The sequence below is a fragment of the Drosophila serrata genome, unplaced genomic scaffold (genome assembly GCF_035046125.1).
Source record: "Drosophila serrata isolate PLE 108 unplaced genomic scaffold, ASM3504612v1 contig_276, whole genome shotgun sequence".
NCBI classification, from domain to species: Eukaryota; Metazoa; Arthropoda; class Insecta; order Diptera; family Drosophilidae; genus Drosophila; species Drosophila serrata.
This window is the reverse complement of record NW_028257174.1, coordinates 8,072,588-8,091,516: the sequence shown is the minus strand read 5'-3', so window position 1 is coordinate 8,091,516 and position 18,929 is coordinate 8,072,588. Positions and strand designations below refer to the sequence as shown.

General features: G+C 37.6%; 1 protein-coding gene across 7 annotated transcripts in view; it reads left to right on the top strand.

Annotated features, from left to right (window-relative positions):
- The window catches only part of Fas2 (neural cell adhesion molecule fasciclin 2), an 86,852-nt gene that overhangs the window by 57,744 nt on the left and 10,179 nt on the right, over window positions 1–18,929 (top strand). For 4 of the 7 annotated variants that reach the window (XM_020949552.2, XM_020949550.2, XM_086836125.1 and 1 more), the window contains exons 3-7: window positions 1,254–1,428; window positions 8,951–9,114; window positions 16,132–16,256; window positions 16,313–17,803; window positions 17,878–18,061. In XM_020949552.2, coding sequence (XP_020805211.1) covers window positions 1,254–1,428; window positions 8,951–9,114; window positions 16,132–16,256; window positions 16,313–17,803; window positions 17,878–18,061 — 2,139 coding nt within the window. Of the gene's footprint in view, window positions 1–1,253; window positions 1,429–1,607; window positions 1,653–8,950; window positions 9,115–16,131; window positions 16,257–16,312; window positions 17,804–17,877; window positions 18,062–18,929 lie in introns of all 7 variants that reach the window. The other 3 variants (XM_020949551.2, XM_020949549.2, XM_020949553.2) reach the window with 1 other exon arrangement.

Below are 18,929 nucleotides of genomic sequence, written 5' to 3'. Positions count from 1 at the left end.
TAGCCCCAGTCCCTTCAACTTGGCAACTGACTGTCCAATAAAATGTCAAAGAAAATGGCCAGAAAGGCTTTTAATTGTAATGGGAATGGGAATGGGATGGAGGGAAAATGTTGAAACTTCTTGCGAGTCCTGCTCCTAGGCTGGTCTTTTGTAGGACCTCGTAACAAAGGGTTTCATGAGCGTTTAATTGTCGGTAATTAGCTAGATGAACAATGGCCAACTTTTAGTCGCCATGGAGCAAGTTTCAAAGGCACAGAATAGAGAGAGTAAAAGGATAGCAGATGGCCCGGTTTATACATCTATATATATATAGTAAGTAAGAAATGTCTGGTCTATAGAGTGGGTGCAAATTGCAATTTAGTTTCCATTTCTTTTTTTCAACCAATTTAAAACACCTCCATAAACCGCAATCAGCCAAAAGAGAATTGTCATTAAAAATAACCAAGTAACAATAAACCCAACTTGTTAAGAGCGAGTGCCATTATAATTTACATAAGCTTTAATGGCAATAAAACTGTGGACCACTCGCCATAAAATTTTCAATTAATGTCAGTAGAAATATTTAATTGGTCACTCATTTGGTGCATTTACATCAGTTTTTGCGACAAGTTTAACAGCACTTAGCACTTTTGATATATATATGTATATATTTTTCAATTCCCCTTCATTGACTGCTATGTGTCTATATAAAATTTTCCAATTTTCAATAATAAACTCACCCGCTGTTTCTCTAATGAGCGTTGCCATGAAATATTTATATTAAATTCCTAATGAAAGAACTCAACTAATTTTCAATTAAATGCATTGCGATGGCTACATAAATTATCTGTGATATTCGATTGAATTTTCACTTGGAATTTTCGTTGGAATAATTTCATTTAATTGAGACACACACACACACACTCGCGGATTTCTGTGCATAATGAGCGGAGGCGAAAATTACAAAGGTCGTCCCTCCATCATCAGTCCGTCCTTTGCTCACAAAGCCTTACTGGCAAAGGCAATTAAAATTAATTTAAATTTACTCGCCTGTGCAAATGAGTCACTCGGAAAATGGCGAGGCTGCGAATAAAGCGAAAGAAAACAAAGGCCGATGGATGACAAGAGTTCAATTGAGGATGGATCGTGTAGAGTCTGTATTTAGTTTTATATTTCAATTTATTTTACGTAATAATCCATTGGGTTTGAGGATAATTTCTCTCTGTGTATCCTTTGCTAATTGCCACTCCTTTCGCTTTATATTTTATTTGCAGAACTGAGCCAAGCGGAGCTGAAACCCATCCTGGAGATATACCCCAAACAGGAGGTCCAACGCAAGCCCGTGGGCAAGTCCTTGATCCTTACCTGCCGCCCCACAGTACCCGACACGGCTCTGGTCGCCGATCTGCAATGGAAGGATAATCTGAACAATACCATCCTGCCGAAACCGTAAGTTTTTAACTCAAACATTCATTCGGTGATTGGTGAATTTATTTTCTATTATTTATCAATGTAAAAAATATACACAACACAAAAAACACCACAAAACACACCACAAAATGAAACACATCACCAACAACACGAAAACACTCACAAACACACAAATTATATCGAATATCGTATTGTAGGAATTACGATCCAATGTTTGATGCCAATGGCAATAGAAAGAAAGAGTAAGTGTGCCAATGATCAGCTACCTACGAATTCCAGTAAATCAGTAAACCATCAGTAACAGCAACCAGTATCTTTAACTGCAACTGCAACAGTAATCAGTAAATTGCAACTGTAACTGCAACTGCAACCGCAAATAGCTTCAAATAAAAACAAACAAAAAAAAACATCAATAAATAGCAAAAACAATAGTACTAGTGACTGACGGATACTTTACAAGGAACTGCTAACTTTTACTTTAATTAGAACCTTACAAAAATACTTAACTTAACAGCAACTTGGATTTTCAAACATTAAATTGACTTTTTCCAACAAAAAATGTCAGTTTAATTTTATGACAACTTAATGCCTTCTTGCAAGAAATACAACATGACTTTGACAGTTACTGAAATATTTATAAATCAATATTCAAGACGTTGCTAAAGTTTAACAGCAACACTAAAAAATAAACCTGACTTTGACGGTTATTAAAAAATATATATATGCATATTTTCTTATTGAGAAAATTTAATGCTAGACTCGTAGCTTTTGTTCGCCCCGCTCCTCGTCCTTTTTATGTCGTTGTTTTTTGGCATGATTAATTGTTTGACTTTTTGTTCTTGTTTTGTTGTTAACTCATCTTGATGTATTGAGAAAATTGCATTTTGACAGGCCCAAAAAACTTACCACCAGTAGTAGCATTTTAATAGGCATTTGACATTCTCCATATACCATTTTGACATCCAAAACAAATGCACACACACGCACACAAAACACACACATCTCCCTCATGCAACATACACATACATACATATCCCTCTCTATTAGTTGTTTTACTAACAATGAAATAGTTTTTTGAGTGCTCAAGAAATTGTTATTTATATTTATTTATAAATGATAAGAATAAAAAGGGGGCTCTGATTTTGGTAATAGAACTTGCAGCAAGAGGCGGAGTTGCAGTAGGTTTTTATTCCTCTTTTAGAAATTAATAAACTATTCACAACTACATATATATTTAAAAATTTAATTTCATAAGAAAAACCTCAATAAAAACCACAACAACAAAAAATAGCAAAGAAAATGCTGTAGAGAAACGTGCACAAGGGGAATGCAAATGGAAAAAAAAGGAAAAATGTGAATGCGAATTCCTAGGTTAAATATTCAGATCGAAATCTTTACCTACACCACCACCTGACTTTTCAGTATGTGCGTGTGTGTGTGTGTGTACAGGTGTGTGCGTTTGCGTGTGAAAAGCGAAATCGTGTTAATTAATTTGCCTCTGCAGACTGACCGGGTCTGGGGAAAATTCAAGAAATTTGCGGGCAGCCTTAACCCCCTGGAGAGTGCTTCACACCTGAGCGAGGGAGATGGGGGTTCCCTGGCCGTTTACCACCCCGCACCCCCCTGGAATGGAATGGAATGGAAAAGGGTTCCTCCTCCTGGAAGGGGCGACACTTTCCGCCCAACCATTGCGTGCCAATTAACCTTGTTTCCTCTTCAAACTTAAGCGAGTGGAAATTTGTGTGTTTTTAGGGAATTTCTTTTATTTTCTTTTTAAAAATAAATATATATATATATATATATATATAAATATATTTATATAAATACATTTATTTATATAAATATATTTATATAAATAATATTTAATAATTGTTTCTGTAGTTGAAGTCACCTTCAAAAAACCGCTACCAGACTTTCTTAAGTTTCATTTAATGTTTTCCTATTTTTCTATCTTCTATTGCAAAGTTAGCAATCCTGTAAATAAAATATGACCGTATTTCATTTATCATTTTCAGTCCGTTTTAATTATGATTGCGGTGGCGTTGGCAACCCTGTCCAGGGAAATGCAAAAGCAAACTGCAATTTCTCATTTTCTAAAACGCTGGCAACTCTTGGTTAGTTTCTCTCTCTAGCCGGAAATTTCCCTGCTTTCTGCCTACTCTTGATTGTTTTGTGTTGGTTCGGTTTTTGGTTTTTCCGTTGGGGGAAAACCCTACTCCTACTGCTTTTCCCTCCCGTTGCTCTGGGGCATTGTTCCCGCCGCCCCTTTTGTCCTGCGTCCAGTAACGCACTGCATTGCATACTTGCAGGCGCGAAATGTAATTAAGCTGCCAAAAACCAACCGACAGCAGCAGCACCATCAGCATCCCCTCCATTTTCCCCACCATTTTCCAAAGAGAGGGGGAGGGTGAGAATAGGGGGTGGAGAGAGAGAGGGAACTGGAGCTGCAGCATCCATGGTTCCGTTTATTCCTGGCCCCCAAGTTAATTAAAACGATTAAGTTCGGCATAGTTCTGCGGCCGGGCATTGCTCGCATTTTTGGCCACGGCTTTTGGCCTCTCCGGATTTTGGTTTCATTTTTTTGTTTTCGTTCAGTTTTTCACTTGACTCTTTTCCATATTTTTTTTCTCGTTCCTTTTTTTTCCTCTCTTGAGCAACATATTTTCAGGGCTATTAGCCTGAGGGATAACTTCAATGCCAGTCGTCGATCCTTTGATGCTCAATGGGGTAGCTTTTTGAAGGGGTCAAGAGTTTGAGGAAAATGTAAAGAAAAGAGGGAAATAGAGAGCAGGGAATTACAAAGGAGTTGAATTAAACCAATTTTTAAGATTTATAAAACATTTTAATTAGAGGAGAAATTATAAAAAGTGATGAAGAACTTGAAATTATCTACGAATTATATTAAATTGCATTTGAATTAATAGTTTAAAAAACTCATAACTCCGCCAAAACAGCCTCAATTTCAATTCGGAAAGTTTTTCCGCGTTAGTTTTTGACAGGTTAATAAATCTGCATACTCAATTTAAAATGTAAAAAAAATTCAAATTATTAAAAATTTAAACGATGTAACCCCCTAAAATTTTTTTTTTTTAATTTTTGAAAAATTTATTTTCCCGCCTGTGATATCTAGAAAGATTCGCCTGTTGATGCTGATCAAGAATATATATGATTTATAGGGTCGGAAATGATCGCATCACATGGTTACAACTTCCAACTGAAATTAGAATACCCTTTCAAGGGTATAAAAATACCCCATTGCATATTAATTTATATAAAAATAATTGCAAAAAACCTTTATTAATAACTGAAATTCTCATCTTTTGTGGATAACAAATAAAATTGAGTTATAATAAAGGCAAGTGATCAATATAGCGTGAACACAAACAGAAAGAACTCTGCTTGCAGTTTTCCCTCGACTTTTCATTCCGTATTCAATAACAGCGAAAATGGCAACGAGGACATCTTTGTTCGCAACTAAAAGCCCAGAAGAAATGCAATAAAAACGTAGAAATTGCTATGAACCCGATGAAAACCCAAGGCGGCTCCAAGCCATGATGGTCCCTCTTATTTCTTTTCCTCCAAAAGAGACAATCAACAAAAACAGGGAAAAGAAAAAAAGAAAAGCCACCCAAAAAGAGCTGCGAAAAATGGCAGGGAAATAGGGAAAATTTTGATTTTTTACGTATGCGTAACAGTTTGCCACCCGCCTCGCTTTTCTTTTATTTTCCCAAACCAATGCTGGCTTTTCCTTTCTATTCTTTTTTTTCTTCCTGTATTTGTGTGTGTGTTTGTGCAGTTCTTTGGCGTAATATTAAAAATCCAACGCAAATATGCAGCGAAATTTTTGCACAATGTCTTCAGCCCGTCAAGCTCTCGGGGCTCCCTACGAATTTCCCATTTCCATCCTTGTATTTTCTTCGTTTTTTTTTTAATTTTTCTGCGTCGACAACTTTTGTTAGCATAATTTTGGGCGCGCAGAAATTACGATATTCTATGCACAATTGAGGTGAAAACTATATAATCAATAGGAGTATTTCAAATAGAAATAATTTGAGGAAAATTAATATATATGGAGGAATATACAAAGGTAGTTAAGGCTTTTAAAATCTTCAAACTGGATTACCAAATTATGATTAAAAATGTTACACTTAATTGAGTGCTAAAAAAATTAAATTAAATTAAATATATCTTTGCAATTTTTATACACATTTTTAAGGTTTTAAGAAAATTGTAGGGATTGATAGAGCATTCTCTCATTTGTTTAAGTTTGTTTAAAAATCGACTCTCATTATATTATATATTTAATAATTCATTTTATTCATTCACTTTAATTCAAACTGTTTTCTTGTATCAAATAAAGTCTTTTAATTAATACTACATTTAAAAAATTACTCGTTAGTGCTCTATTATTGTGGACGCTGTTAAACCGCACCGGCATTCTTCGCTTTCCAGGATATGGTTATTTTTTCAGTTTTTGCATTTTTGCGAACAATTGCGAATTGCGAATTGCAAATCGAACGCAGGTTGTGCCTGTCCTCTCACAAAAACAAGGAAAAACGAAAACAAACACCCCACACAGACACACACCTACGTGTGCAATATATAAAACCAATTACAGTCGTAAAAACAAAAGTAGAAAAATAAAAATAAAAACAAAAAAGAGACGAGGAGCCAGTGACGACTGTCAAAAATTGAAATCCACAGCCGCAAAAAAACCAAGGAGAGGCTTTTCATTGACTTTGCCGCTTTTCCAAATATTGCAATTTCCTGTACTGAAAATCAAATCAAAGGAAAAAACAAAAAGTTCATCTTGTTCTTTGTAAAGCTTCTGTTTTTCTGTCGAGTATCCTTCTTGTTTTTGCTGTGTATATATATTGGTCTTTGTATTTGTTTTTCCTTCACTTTTTGCCTGGCAAAAGTCGTAATAATAATAATAACCAACCCGCCTCTATGCATATTTAGTTTGTGGACCAAGGAAACTTTTTTAATTAATTAGCACGTGGTGGTGGTTGGTGGGTGGTTGGGTGGGTGTCCTAGCAGTTCGAAAACTGTGAAATAGCCACCGGCAGGATTTGAAAAGGAGTTTTGTATTAACAACTACCACTTTATTTTTTTTTTTTTGTGTTGAAAGTACATTAATTTGGCCGTCTTAGGCAGTGTAATGCTTTTAATTCGCAAAATACACAAAACAGTGCGACTTAAGACGTATTTATTTATGGTAACATAAACATATAGTAGCTGGAAATAGTTGAGAAAATGCAAAAGGGAAAATGAGCAAGGAAATGGGAACGTGTGTTTAGTTGGCATAAAGGATAAACACGCACAAGTAGATCCTTTTTGCCGAATTAATTTGTAATTATTCGTGAAACTTTAGAAAGAGCTTGAATTTGTTTTTTCTGCGGGCAAGAAATTTGATAAGGAAATTTTTAAATAAAAGGAAGAATTAACATTCTTTGAATCAACATTTATGGATATTTTGGCATTTATATTTATATGTATATATATATATATATATATATGGCGATTTCAGTCCACAAATCAAAGTTTAAAAAATATCATAACTTAGCCAAAACAGCCCTTAATTTCAATTCGGACAGTTCTCCGATGTTAGTTTTTATTAGGTTAATAAATCTTCATACTCACTTTCAAATGTAAAAAATTACGATTTTTATCAATTTTTAAAAATTTTTACGACGTAACCTAACCCTTTATAAAAATTAAAAAAAAAAAAAAATTTTAATTTGTTCCTGCCGGAGATGGCAAGAAAGATTCGCCTGTTGATATATATGGGTTATGGGGTCGGAAATGACTCCCGAGAGAATTACATGCTTCTGAATCTAAATCTCGTACGTCTGCGCATATGATTCCCAACTGGTTCTAACATCCCCAGAATGAAGCTACGGCTGCTAACTGCCGGCCAACTCTTTGATATGTGATGTGTGTAAGTGTGTGTGCAATTCCAAAAGTAGCAAGTCACTACTGTACATAGTTACCAAACTTAAACTGGACTAAATGATGTTTATAATTCAAGAAGAATTACCCTTATATTTAGAAACTAATTGACTTTGTTTTAAATGATCGAATAGCCTTAAAGACATTTAGTAAATGAAAAATCTTCCTAAACATACGAAAAACGTACCTTTAATTTATGAAATCATGTGCCCCATTTTTAAACATACTTAATTATAGGTTCGAATCGTAATCGAATCATAGATAAGCTTAAACTATGATATATGAATCGATATATCATTATTTTTATGTTACAATTTTTTCGAGTTTAAAAAACTCAAAACTCAGCCAAAAATGCATTAATTTTAATTCGGAAAGTTTTCCCGGTGTAGTTTTTGATAGGTTAATTAATCTGCATACTCAGTTACAAAATGTAAAAAAGTTAAAATTTTTGAACATTTTAACGATGTAATCCCTTATCTTTTTCTTGAAAAACTCAAAAAAAAAAAATTTTTAATTTTTTTTACATTAAAATTTAAAAAAATTAAAAAAAAAATTTTTACATTAAAATTAAAAAAAAAAAATTCTGCCGGAGCTAGCTAGAAAGATTCAGATTTAGTGCTGATCAGGAATATATATAATTTATTGGGTCGGAAATGATTCCTTCACTAAGTTTTATGCTTCTGACTGAAATTAATGTAGTAAATAATTTAAAGTAAGAAATTCACGGTAGATTTTCTTGATTTTCCATTAAAAATGTTGTTAAATAATTATCAACACTGTTATAAGCAGTTTTAAGAACCCCTCTGACTTTTGTGACACCTTGGATTAAATACCTATATTTTTACATTAAAGATTACAATTAATATTTGTGTTTCTTGGCATTTTTTAATCCCTTCAAAGTCTCTTTAAGGTTCTAAAATATTTTTCTGTTTTCTCTTTCAACACAAAATACAAAAACTAAATCACCAGAAATCCACAAATTGTTGTTAGATTTACCTGGTTTAATTGAATTCAAAGGCCGTCGTACAATAAATGGAAATCAATTACGCATAAAATGTGAAATATTTTCAAAGAGAATTTAAGTTTCGATTTAGTTTTTTTGTTTGGATTGCGAAAAGCCACTCGGGGTTAACAAAAAAAAGGAAGCTAGAACGAGACCCAAGGAATTTCCTCATTCAAAGTTGCCGTGCCAAATTTGCTGGAAATGCGAAAAATATTTGTAAACGAGCTGAGGGAAAAGCGGAAAAATGCGTAGCAGCAAACACACAGCGAGATTTGAGGGGGAAAATGGCATGCAAATGAGAAGAGCTAAGTGCAGGGAAACTTTACTAACAGCAACAGCAATTGTTATAATCATCAACATAAACATAAACATAAACATAATAATAATAATAATAATTATAAGGAGAATACACACTCCTTTATATACATCTCTCTCTATATACATATATATATACTGACACCCGTACAATTGAAATGCATATTATTTCGTTACTAATACACATTCAACCATCATTGCCTTCCCTCCATTTCTCTCTACGCTTTTCCCGGAATTTTCCACACCGCATCCACACCCACACACACACAGGACGGGACGGAACCAGCCGCCAATGTACACGGAAACGCTGCCCGGCGAGAGTTTGGCTTTGATGATTCCCTCGCTGTCGGTGGAGATGGGCGGCAGATACTATTGCACCGCGTCCTATGCCAACACCGAGATCCTCGAAAAGGGAGTTACAATTAAAACTTACGGTGAGTAGCGGTTTTTGGTAACCATCCTTTCATCCTTTACCCCCCAAAAATATATGTATAACTTACATAATTTCCCCAACTGAAAATGCAAATGCAAAAGTCCCGCAGAAAATGATTATTATCATTATTATAGTCAGCGTCCATTACTTTGTTTTTGTGTTGGTCTTAATGAAATACAGAGCACTTGAGCTTTGGAATCTGGATAAAGTAGATAACTATAGAACTTGGAAAAAATAAATAATATCTAACGAGTGTATAATAAAATATAATAGGCTTACAGAAGAAAGCAATTTAGGCATAGGAAGGATTTCATTTAGATGTCAAAAAATTAATTTTTTTTCTAATTTCTATAAAAATTATTTAAAGTGTGTTGTGCTGTAGGAAAGCAATATATTCCCAATTACTTGATAGTTATCATTAATTTTCAATGTTTTCTTAAGCCATCCATAACCTCAATTTCTCTTCGGATTGGCCACATTAATTTCCCAAAAGTACAGTTGCGATGTGCATTGGTTGGCCCAAAATTTGTCATTACATGTCCGTGCATGCTTGACTTGTCGTTGTCGCCATCGATTAGGGACCGCTCAACTCCCCCAGCGTCCGTGATCGGGACATATGGGGGGAGGCGAGGATCCTGTGAGTAATCGCAATTTGAAAGCGGAAAAGCGGAGCGCAACTCAACGTGATTCCTCTGCTGCTGCTGCTGCTGCATGATTCATTTATCTTGTTAGCAATTTGTGTCCCCTGCACATTGCTCTCCGCTCAAGTGGGAAAAACTGGTGGCGGCGAGGCAGTGCGGAATTACAGTTTGCCGGGATTTCATTACATGCGCAGCATTGTGAGCGAATCTAAAACAAAATGGATGCGTCCAGTGCCAAAGGACACGACCCTAGCGGACAAAGCTGAAAAAAAACTACATACAATACAAAGCAGAACACGTTCCTCAATAAGCAGAAGGCACACACTCCCTCGAACACACCCACCTCACCAGAACCTGCACACATTTTCGTTGGCTCGTTGACTCTCTACCGACCGACCGACCAGGACTCTCTGCCTCCTCGAGTGCACATAAGTGACGCTGGAGCTCAAAACTTTTACGAGATTGATTTTTCTAAGCAATTTAAAGTTCGTACTCATTGCACACATTGCACAGAGCAAAAACCACTGGTAGCTGCGAGCTACCCAACCCACCATCAACTACTGTCCCTATCTACTCACCTACACCTGTCTCTACCTGGTGCCCTTTCAGGTGCAAGAAGAGAGCGGATGACTGTCCGACTGTAAAGAAATAGTGAGCCAGTGCTCGTTTTCGTGAAATGTGAGAAATCCTGGACTGTTTCAGACAATTGCAGAGAAAGAAAATACTTTAAACTGCAATCTCAGTTTACTATCTTTAATAATTTAATTAAATTCAAAGGCTAAACTGTTTATGATTGCTTTTCACAAGCTCTTCTTAATTAATTCCATTTATATCTCTTGTAAATCCTGCTGTCTGAGTAGGTTTATAAAATGAAATCCAAGTTTTCTTCGGTGCAACATGCATTGCCTTCGCTTTCATGGTACTACTAGATACATAGAGGGCGTGAGCAAACCTGTATTGAGAGGCCCAGGACCTCGGGTTGGTGCGTTTGAAATGAAATCAAATATTTTGCCGGGCAACAACTTGTGCCCGTTGATATGGGCACCTGGAATCGGAGGAGCTTACTACAACAACTACTAGACTGTGGCAGGAATAGTGGCAACACTCCACTTTGGATCGATGTCAGGCAAACTGTTTGACTTGGAGTTGACTGCCTAGTTCTCTATGGTCTTCTCCATCGCGTTCCATCTGAAACGAAGGAGGGAGAGAAGGGATCAAGTGCGCGTATGGCAGGACTATAAAATGTATACAATCAGTATTGACAAATGCCAGGAAAATTCCACTTGTCATCAGTGTTGGTCAGCGCGAGCAAATGTCCTTTCTGCAATGAGTACAACTTAAAGGCTTCCACAAGCGCACTCTTTTTTTCTGCCTGAAACTTTTAAAAATCTTTAATCCTTGATGAGATTCTTCGTTTTTTTTTTACCTAGTTATTGCTAAGCAAGTTGCAGATCCTAATTGGCAGTTAGTGTTGTTTAGCGTCAGTGTTGTTAAATGACAGGCCAGGCACTGCTTAGTTTTAAGATCCTTCACAACTTTGCGGCCTGGTCTGCTTGTAGCTCAAGCCGCTTTTCCTCGAGGAAAACCAAGCTGACCAACATTCAAATACAAAGGCCTAACAACAAGTTAGTTATCAACACCGACAAGGAGCTAAACTCAAGGAACGCGCACAAGGATGTGGCACCAGGCAACAGGATCCCCAGGATCTGGGGGAAGCCAATGGTGAAGTAACTGGCATTGTGTTGACAACTCACAAGTTGCATTTAGTTAAGCAAATAAGCAGCAGACACACTGCGACAGAGATAGACAGAGATATGAAGGCAAATTGCAGGATTTACTTTGGATGCACTGAGAGAAATGTAATTCAAATGCAAGCTAGCTAATTGTAAAATGTATAATATAGTTTTGTAAATAATACCTTGCATTAGAGGTAGATTTATTATGGGGGAGTGAGTCTTTGGTGAATCTTTATAACTTTTATGAATACTAATCTCTCAGTGTACTAAGGCACACACATGAGCAGTGGGTGGTTAGGTGCCTGGCGGTTGGTACATATTTACATACCGTTGTTTGTGCCAGTCACAGCTTAATATTTCAATATTTATGCTTTTAATAAATGCATATGCTCGAAACAAACTTCCGCCAGAAAAGCAAGAGCAACAGAAACCGAATCACAGGAGTCACTGCAGAACCTATATGTATATATCCTTATTTATATATATACATATATAGTAGAAGCAACTTCCGCTTTAAGTTACTAAGTCGCAAGTGCTGAAAGTTCATGCAGTAGCAAGTGTGGTGTCTTTAAAGCCTTTTGTGCATTAATTCAATATTTATTCGCCACTCTTCAGTACATTTACAGTATGTATCATACTACATACATACATATATGTATATATGTATATTAGTGGCACTCAATCCTGGTGGCTGATAATTGCCAACATCCTTTTGCTTTTGGTGGTGTTCGCCATGTAATTGCCACTAATAATGTTGATTGGTGTCATTAGAGAGTTCGAGTTTGCTGCCTTGCACTTTCCTCGATTTAACTAACTTGGCCAACACAACTACTCAACTGAGCAATTAGCCATACTTCCGGCTTGGATTTCGGACTTTGAATTAGCCAAAACTCTGGCCGCAGTATTGGGTTTTGTGTTAGTTTTGTTTGTTATTTATACAAGTACATATGCGTGTGTGTTTCGGTCAAAAGCAAACTGTGATTTATTATAGCATACTTTTCAGCTCCAGTGCTGGCCTAATTGCAAAATGATTAATTGCCAATATTTATTGATTAAGATAATATGCAGGTAAACATTGCCAAATGCATTAGGTTAAGTAGTTAAAGATTTGAGTACGAAGCTCTGTGCTGAAATATTGTTAAAGCATTTCCCTTAGAATATACTGCAAATCTATTTTAAAATGTATCTAATGTACCAGAAATTGCAACAATCTGTTCGATTTTATCAGCACTTTCGAAATTCCAAAATCCGGAATCCGGTTTCAACCTGGGCAGCGGTAATTTGAAGCCATTGCCGGCGCTCATCCTTCCCAAAATCAAACTGCAGTCTCTGCTCCTGTTGCTTCTATTCTCGCCTAGTCCTTTTCCTAGTCCTTGTTGAGCTATTTTTTTTTGTTTGTATATATTTCTATTTTTATTTTTAATAAGTTGCTGCAGCAACTTTTTCAATAAGTTGTGTGAGTCATGTTATTGGTGGTATGGCGTCTTCGCCGCTTACCAGTTCCGGGAGTCCTGGTCTTCTGGTCTCCTGGGTGCCTGGACTCGCTGCCTTCTTGTCCCTGCTCAAACTAATAATGAAATCGTAAACTAGTTCATCTTTTTTCCCCGGAGACTCTATGTGTGTGTGTTTGCTGCCCATCAGACGTCAGAAACGAACGCAGCCAGCGAAAAGTGTTTGAACAACAAAATCTCACACGCTACGACAATGCAGTAGCGCAACTGGAAACTGAAAAGCGCAAGACGACAAGGGGGGAAAACTGAGGGGGAGGGGGAAAAGACGAGGGCACCCAGGCGAAAGTAAGGGGGAAAATCCAGGGTACAAGGAAGGGAAATGACAGGAGCAGCAGCAGCTCTGGCACAGGCAAGTTTTTATTTATTTTATATGTTGTGCTGCTGCTGCTGCTTCACCCACAGTAAGAGAGAAATCTATACAAAAAAATGAAAGAAAACAGGAGAGAGGGGAGAAGAGGAGCTAGCCAGGATGCAGGAGCAACTAGAGCCCAGACACTGCCAATAAAAAACTGCAAATAGAAAATGTTTTGAACACAACTTTCCGTTATTTTGGCATTGGCTTTGGATTCTTCTTTTTTTTTTTTTTGCTCTTGCCAGAAACCGAATATATCCCCGGACATGGCAGCTTTCGGTTACGAGTATATGTAATATATATATATATATAGAAAGATATGTACAGATAGATGGCTTGTTATTACACTGATTTATAAATAAAGTGTAAATATTTGAGCCACACAAACATATTTTGGAATTGAAAGTCTGCCAATGATGGATAACAGCCGAGAAGGATTTGTTGAGATTGCCTTTTCGAATGCAAAAATATAATGCCATATGATTTTTAAATCCATTCACGCAGTCAGTCAGACAATCAATCAGTCAGTCATCCACTCTATCAGTCAGTTAGTCATTCAGTCATTTTTACACCTGCCAGCAGAGGGATCCTCTTGGTCCATTGGAGAATTCCAAGCCAGATTTACTTTCTGGACTCTGGAAATAAAATATTACACAAGTTTAAATAATGTTTTATATGCTATTCAAACATATACTAAGCTCTGCATTATTACAGAAGTATCTGTATATTTTTAGAAATAAATATTAAAGATGGAAAAAGGGGAAAAATATACAGAACCAGAAACAGAATTAACTTTGAGAAGCAGCTTTATACCTTAGCAGTTTTTCATTTAATTATAGGATCAAATCGGAAATCATAACTAAGCTTAAAATATTCACATTCTAGTAATAAATATTTATAATTTTATATGGTAATTTTTGCCCACTAATCAAAGTCTAAAAATGTCATAACTAAGTCAAAAATTATTCAATTTTAATTCGGAAAGCGTTCCTTTGTTAGTTTTTACCAGGTTAATAAGTCTACAGAATTAAAAAAAAAAAAAAAATTTATAAATTTTTTTTGAAAATTTTAACGATTTAACCGCTTAATTTTTTATTGAAAAAATTGAACTATTTATGTTTCTTTAAAATATAGATATATTGAATCGACTTTTAATGCTGATCAAGAATATATATGATTTATGGGATCGGAAATGACTGCTTCACTGCATTATAATCTTCTGACTGAAATTATAATATTATTCTTTAAGCCGACATTTATCAATATTTTTTTCGACAAATCAAAGTTTAAAAATCTCATAACTCAGCCAAAACTGCCGTAATTTTAATTCGGAAAGTTTTCCCTTGATAGTTTTTGATAGGTTAATAAATCTGCATACTCAGTTTAAAATTAAAAAAAAAATCAAATTTAACAATTTTAACAATGCAACCCCTTATTATTTTTTTTTTTTTGTAAAATTCGAAAAGAAAATTAAAAATTTTTTTTCGACTGGAGATAGCTAGAAAGGTCCAGCTTTTAATGCTGATCAAGAATGACTCCTTCACTCAGTTTCTGACTGAAATTAAAATACCCTGTAAGAGAAATGTAGGAAACACTATTTAAACCTCGTGTCCCCTATAAAAATGACAATGATAATAACTACATCTCATTTATTTTACATGAATAACATTCCTAAAATGTATCCTTGACTAAGCTTCAATAAATTAAAGACTTGTTGAATGGCTTTTCTCTGAGTGAGCACACAACTGTACCTGCCATATTTCCCTGACTTTATATTTTAGTTTCGCTTTGAGGCCTCCTTTTGATTATTTTTCCTTCATTTAAAGTAGACAAGTCCGACGTACAAGACGACCTTCCGCTTCACGCCTTGACTTTCAGCCTTTCAGCTTTGTATAGATTTATATATATCTATATATATATATATCTTTTTTTTGTATTTCTTACAGTCCCTAAGGGACGACGCCCCCTGTTTATCTGTGTGCAAGTATTTGATTTAGGAATTTCACTTTCGCAATGCACTATTCTTGGTCTCTGCTCCCTGGACTCACTTGGCTCTTACCCATTTTCAATTTCCAAGTCATCTCTGCAGTGGAGATTTATTGGCAGGCAGTCCTGGCTCCTGCGTCCTTCGTCCTGCGCTCGTTAGTGTGACCCTTAAGAGGGGAGAGTTGGAGTATTGTCGCGCACATGTCTTGGACTTTGCGCCTGATGCTTGAATTGCTTTTATGTGCCCGACAGTTTGTTTAAAATTATATTACGTATACGCCACGTAGCACCAGCTCAGCTTGGATTGTCAACAAAGAGATAGAGAGAGAGAGAGAGAGAGAGAGAGAGGGAGATGGAGAAAAAGGAAAAATGGTTTCAGGAAAAGCACTGTCCTCACGGCGCTTGCCTTGCATTTTTTTTCCTAGTTTTTCCCCGCCCGCTTCTGCTGTGCAAATGAATGCGAAAAAGCAAAATCAAACAATTTGCGGACACCTTTAGTCCAGCAATTGTGCTGTCCAAACAAGCACTTGAAAAATATATATATTTTTCAGTTTTTAAATTGTCATAAATGTGAATATACGTATTTTTATTAAATGGAACTATGGAAAATCAAGGCATATTCTTTTAATTTAATCACTTAAAATGCCCAAAAGTGTGATAAAGGTTTCTTTAGGTTTTCTAAAATAAAAATAATAGAGAAAATAAAAATCTTCTTGTTTTCCAATAATTTAAGAATTCCACAACCATTTTCATTCAAAATTAATGTTATTTGTTTCTTATTGCTCCCTACAGTGGCCATTACCTGGACAAATGCCCCCGAGAACCAATATCCTACCCTGGGTCAAGACTATGTGGTTATGTGTGAGGTCAAAGCCGATCCTAATCCCACAATCGACTGGCTGCGCAATGGAGATCCGGTGAGTAGGAAAATCTTGTCCTTCAAAATGCCACAAGCTAACACATTCCCTTCTAGATCCGCACTGGCGACAAATATGTTGTTCAGACCCATGGCCTGCTCATCCGTGATGTTCAGGAGGACGATGAGGGCATCTACACCTGCCGGGCGGCTGTGATTGAGACAGGTGAACTCCTGGAACGTACCATTCGCGTGGAGGTCTTCATTCAGCCGGTGATTGTGTCGCTGCCCAGTGAGCTGGAGGCCACCGAGGGACAACCCTACGCTGCTAATTGCACGGCAACTGGTAAACCAGTGCCAGAGATAAGCTGGATCCGTGATGCCACCCAATTGAACGTGGCCACTGCCGATCGCTTCCAGGTTAATCCCCAAACTGGTCTGGTCACCATCAGTTCGGTAATGCAGGAGGATCATGGCACCTACACGTGTTTGGCCAAGAACAAGGCCGGTGTGGTGGATCAAAAGACCAAGCTGAATGTCCTGGTGCGTCCGCAGATTTATGAGTTGTACAATGTGACTGGAGCAAGGACCAAGGAGATTGCCATCACCTGTCGGGCCAAGGGTCGTCCAGCACCGGCCATTACTTTCCGACGATGGGGCACCCAGGAGGAGTACTCGAATGGCAACCAGGTGGATGATAACAGGATCACATTGGAGCGTTATTTCGATGAGGAGCGCGGCGAGAGTACCGGCACCCTGCGCATCAACAATGCTCAGCGCAGTGACGATGGACTGTACCAGTGCATTGCCAGGAATAAGGGATCCGATGCCTATAAGACTGGACATATCACCGTTGAATTTGCTCCAGACTTTAGCCACATGAAGGATCTGCCGCCGGTATTCTCGTGGGAACAGCGCAAGGCGAACCTCAGCTGCCTGGCCATGGGTATTCCCAATGCCACCATCGAATGGCAATGGAATGGTCGCAAGATCAAGGAATTGTATGATACCAACCTGAAGATTGTCGGCACCGGACCCCGCAGTGATCTCATCGTTCATCCCATAACGAGGCAATATTACTCCGCTTACAAATGCATTGCCACCAATATCCACGGCACCGCTGAGCACGATATGCAGCTGAAGGAGGCCCGCGTTCCAGACTTTGTATCCGAGGCCAAGCCTAGCCAGTTGACAGCCACCACAATGACCTTCGATATCCGCGGCCCGCCCACCGAACTGGGCCTGCCCATTCTGGCCTTTAGTGTACAGTACAAGGAGGCCATCAATCCGGACTGGTCGTCGGCATATAATCGCAGCTGGTCACCGGACTCACCGTACATTGTGGAGGGACTGCGGCCGCAGACAGAGTATAGCTTCCGGTTTGCCGCTCGCAACCAGGTGGGACTTGGCAATTGGGGTGTCAATCAGCAACAGTCAACGCCACGCCGCTCGGCCCCGGAGGAGCCCAAGCCCCTGCATCATCCCGAACAGCATGACCAAGAGGAGCCAGTTGTCGTCTCCCCGTACTCAGATCACTTTGAGCTGCGCTGGGGTGTGCCCGCTGACAACGGGGAGCCGATCGACAAGTATCAAATCAAGTACTGCCCGGTAAGTGTGCAGATCAAACTTCCACATTCATCAAATAAAAATAATTAAATAAATTATGTATCTATCTATTCAAGGGTCTAAAGATGACCGGCACTTGGACGGAGCTGGAGAACTCTTGCAACACCGTTGAGGTCGTAGAGACCACATCCTTTGAGATGACACAACTGAATGGGAATACGTATTATCGCATCGAGCTGAAGGCACATAATGCCATCGGTTATTCATCACCAGCATCCATTATCATGAAGACGACACGAGGTGAGTCCGATTCTGCTAATAATAATCTCGGCACGTTGCTCTATTCGGCCGGGTTCAACTCCGGCGTCGGTGCGCTACACAAACGACTGTTCACACCTACCACATTTACATCGACAACAACAACCACAGCCACATCGATAACAACAGCAACAACAGCAATCATTACGCTGGCCACCACAATAAGCATAACATTACTTAGTGTTCTAGCCTCAATGTTAGTCTAAAAATCAAAAGAAAAAAAGCACATTATTAAGGAGGCAAATCGAGGGATCGATGGGTCGGAAATAGTGTGTACACTTTGTAATGTCTGCATCCGGTGTGTGACAATTTCTGTCGATAGCAACGGATGCAGAACATTGCCTGGACATCACTGTTTATCGGTCAATCGACCCTTCGACTTGAAGAAATTCCAAAAATGATCAAAACGAATCTTATCCCAGCAAGAACATGAAACATATATATATTTAACTAAAAGAAATCTCTATATACACTCACTCTCACACACTCTGAGACCCATCTACATTGAATATATATATATATATATATATAGATAAAGACATAATTTTTACTGCTCTATACTTATATATATGAATATATAGTATGAATATGATATATATCCCAGATATAATCAATCAATATTGCATACATTTTTGTAGTGTTCATTTCAATTGCGTTTCAATCCTTTTGTTTTTTGTTGTTCACACTCAGTGTATCGTCCCCCGCTCCCCCATCCCGTAATGCGTATCCTGTCCCCATGTGTATCGTAATTGATACATTTGTGTTACTTTAAATTGCTCAACGTTTATACTTTATTTAATTTGTCCTATGTTCTGAAGCATTCTGTTTGGTTTTGCATGTTTTTGTGCGT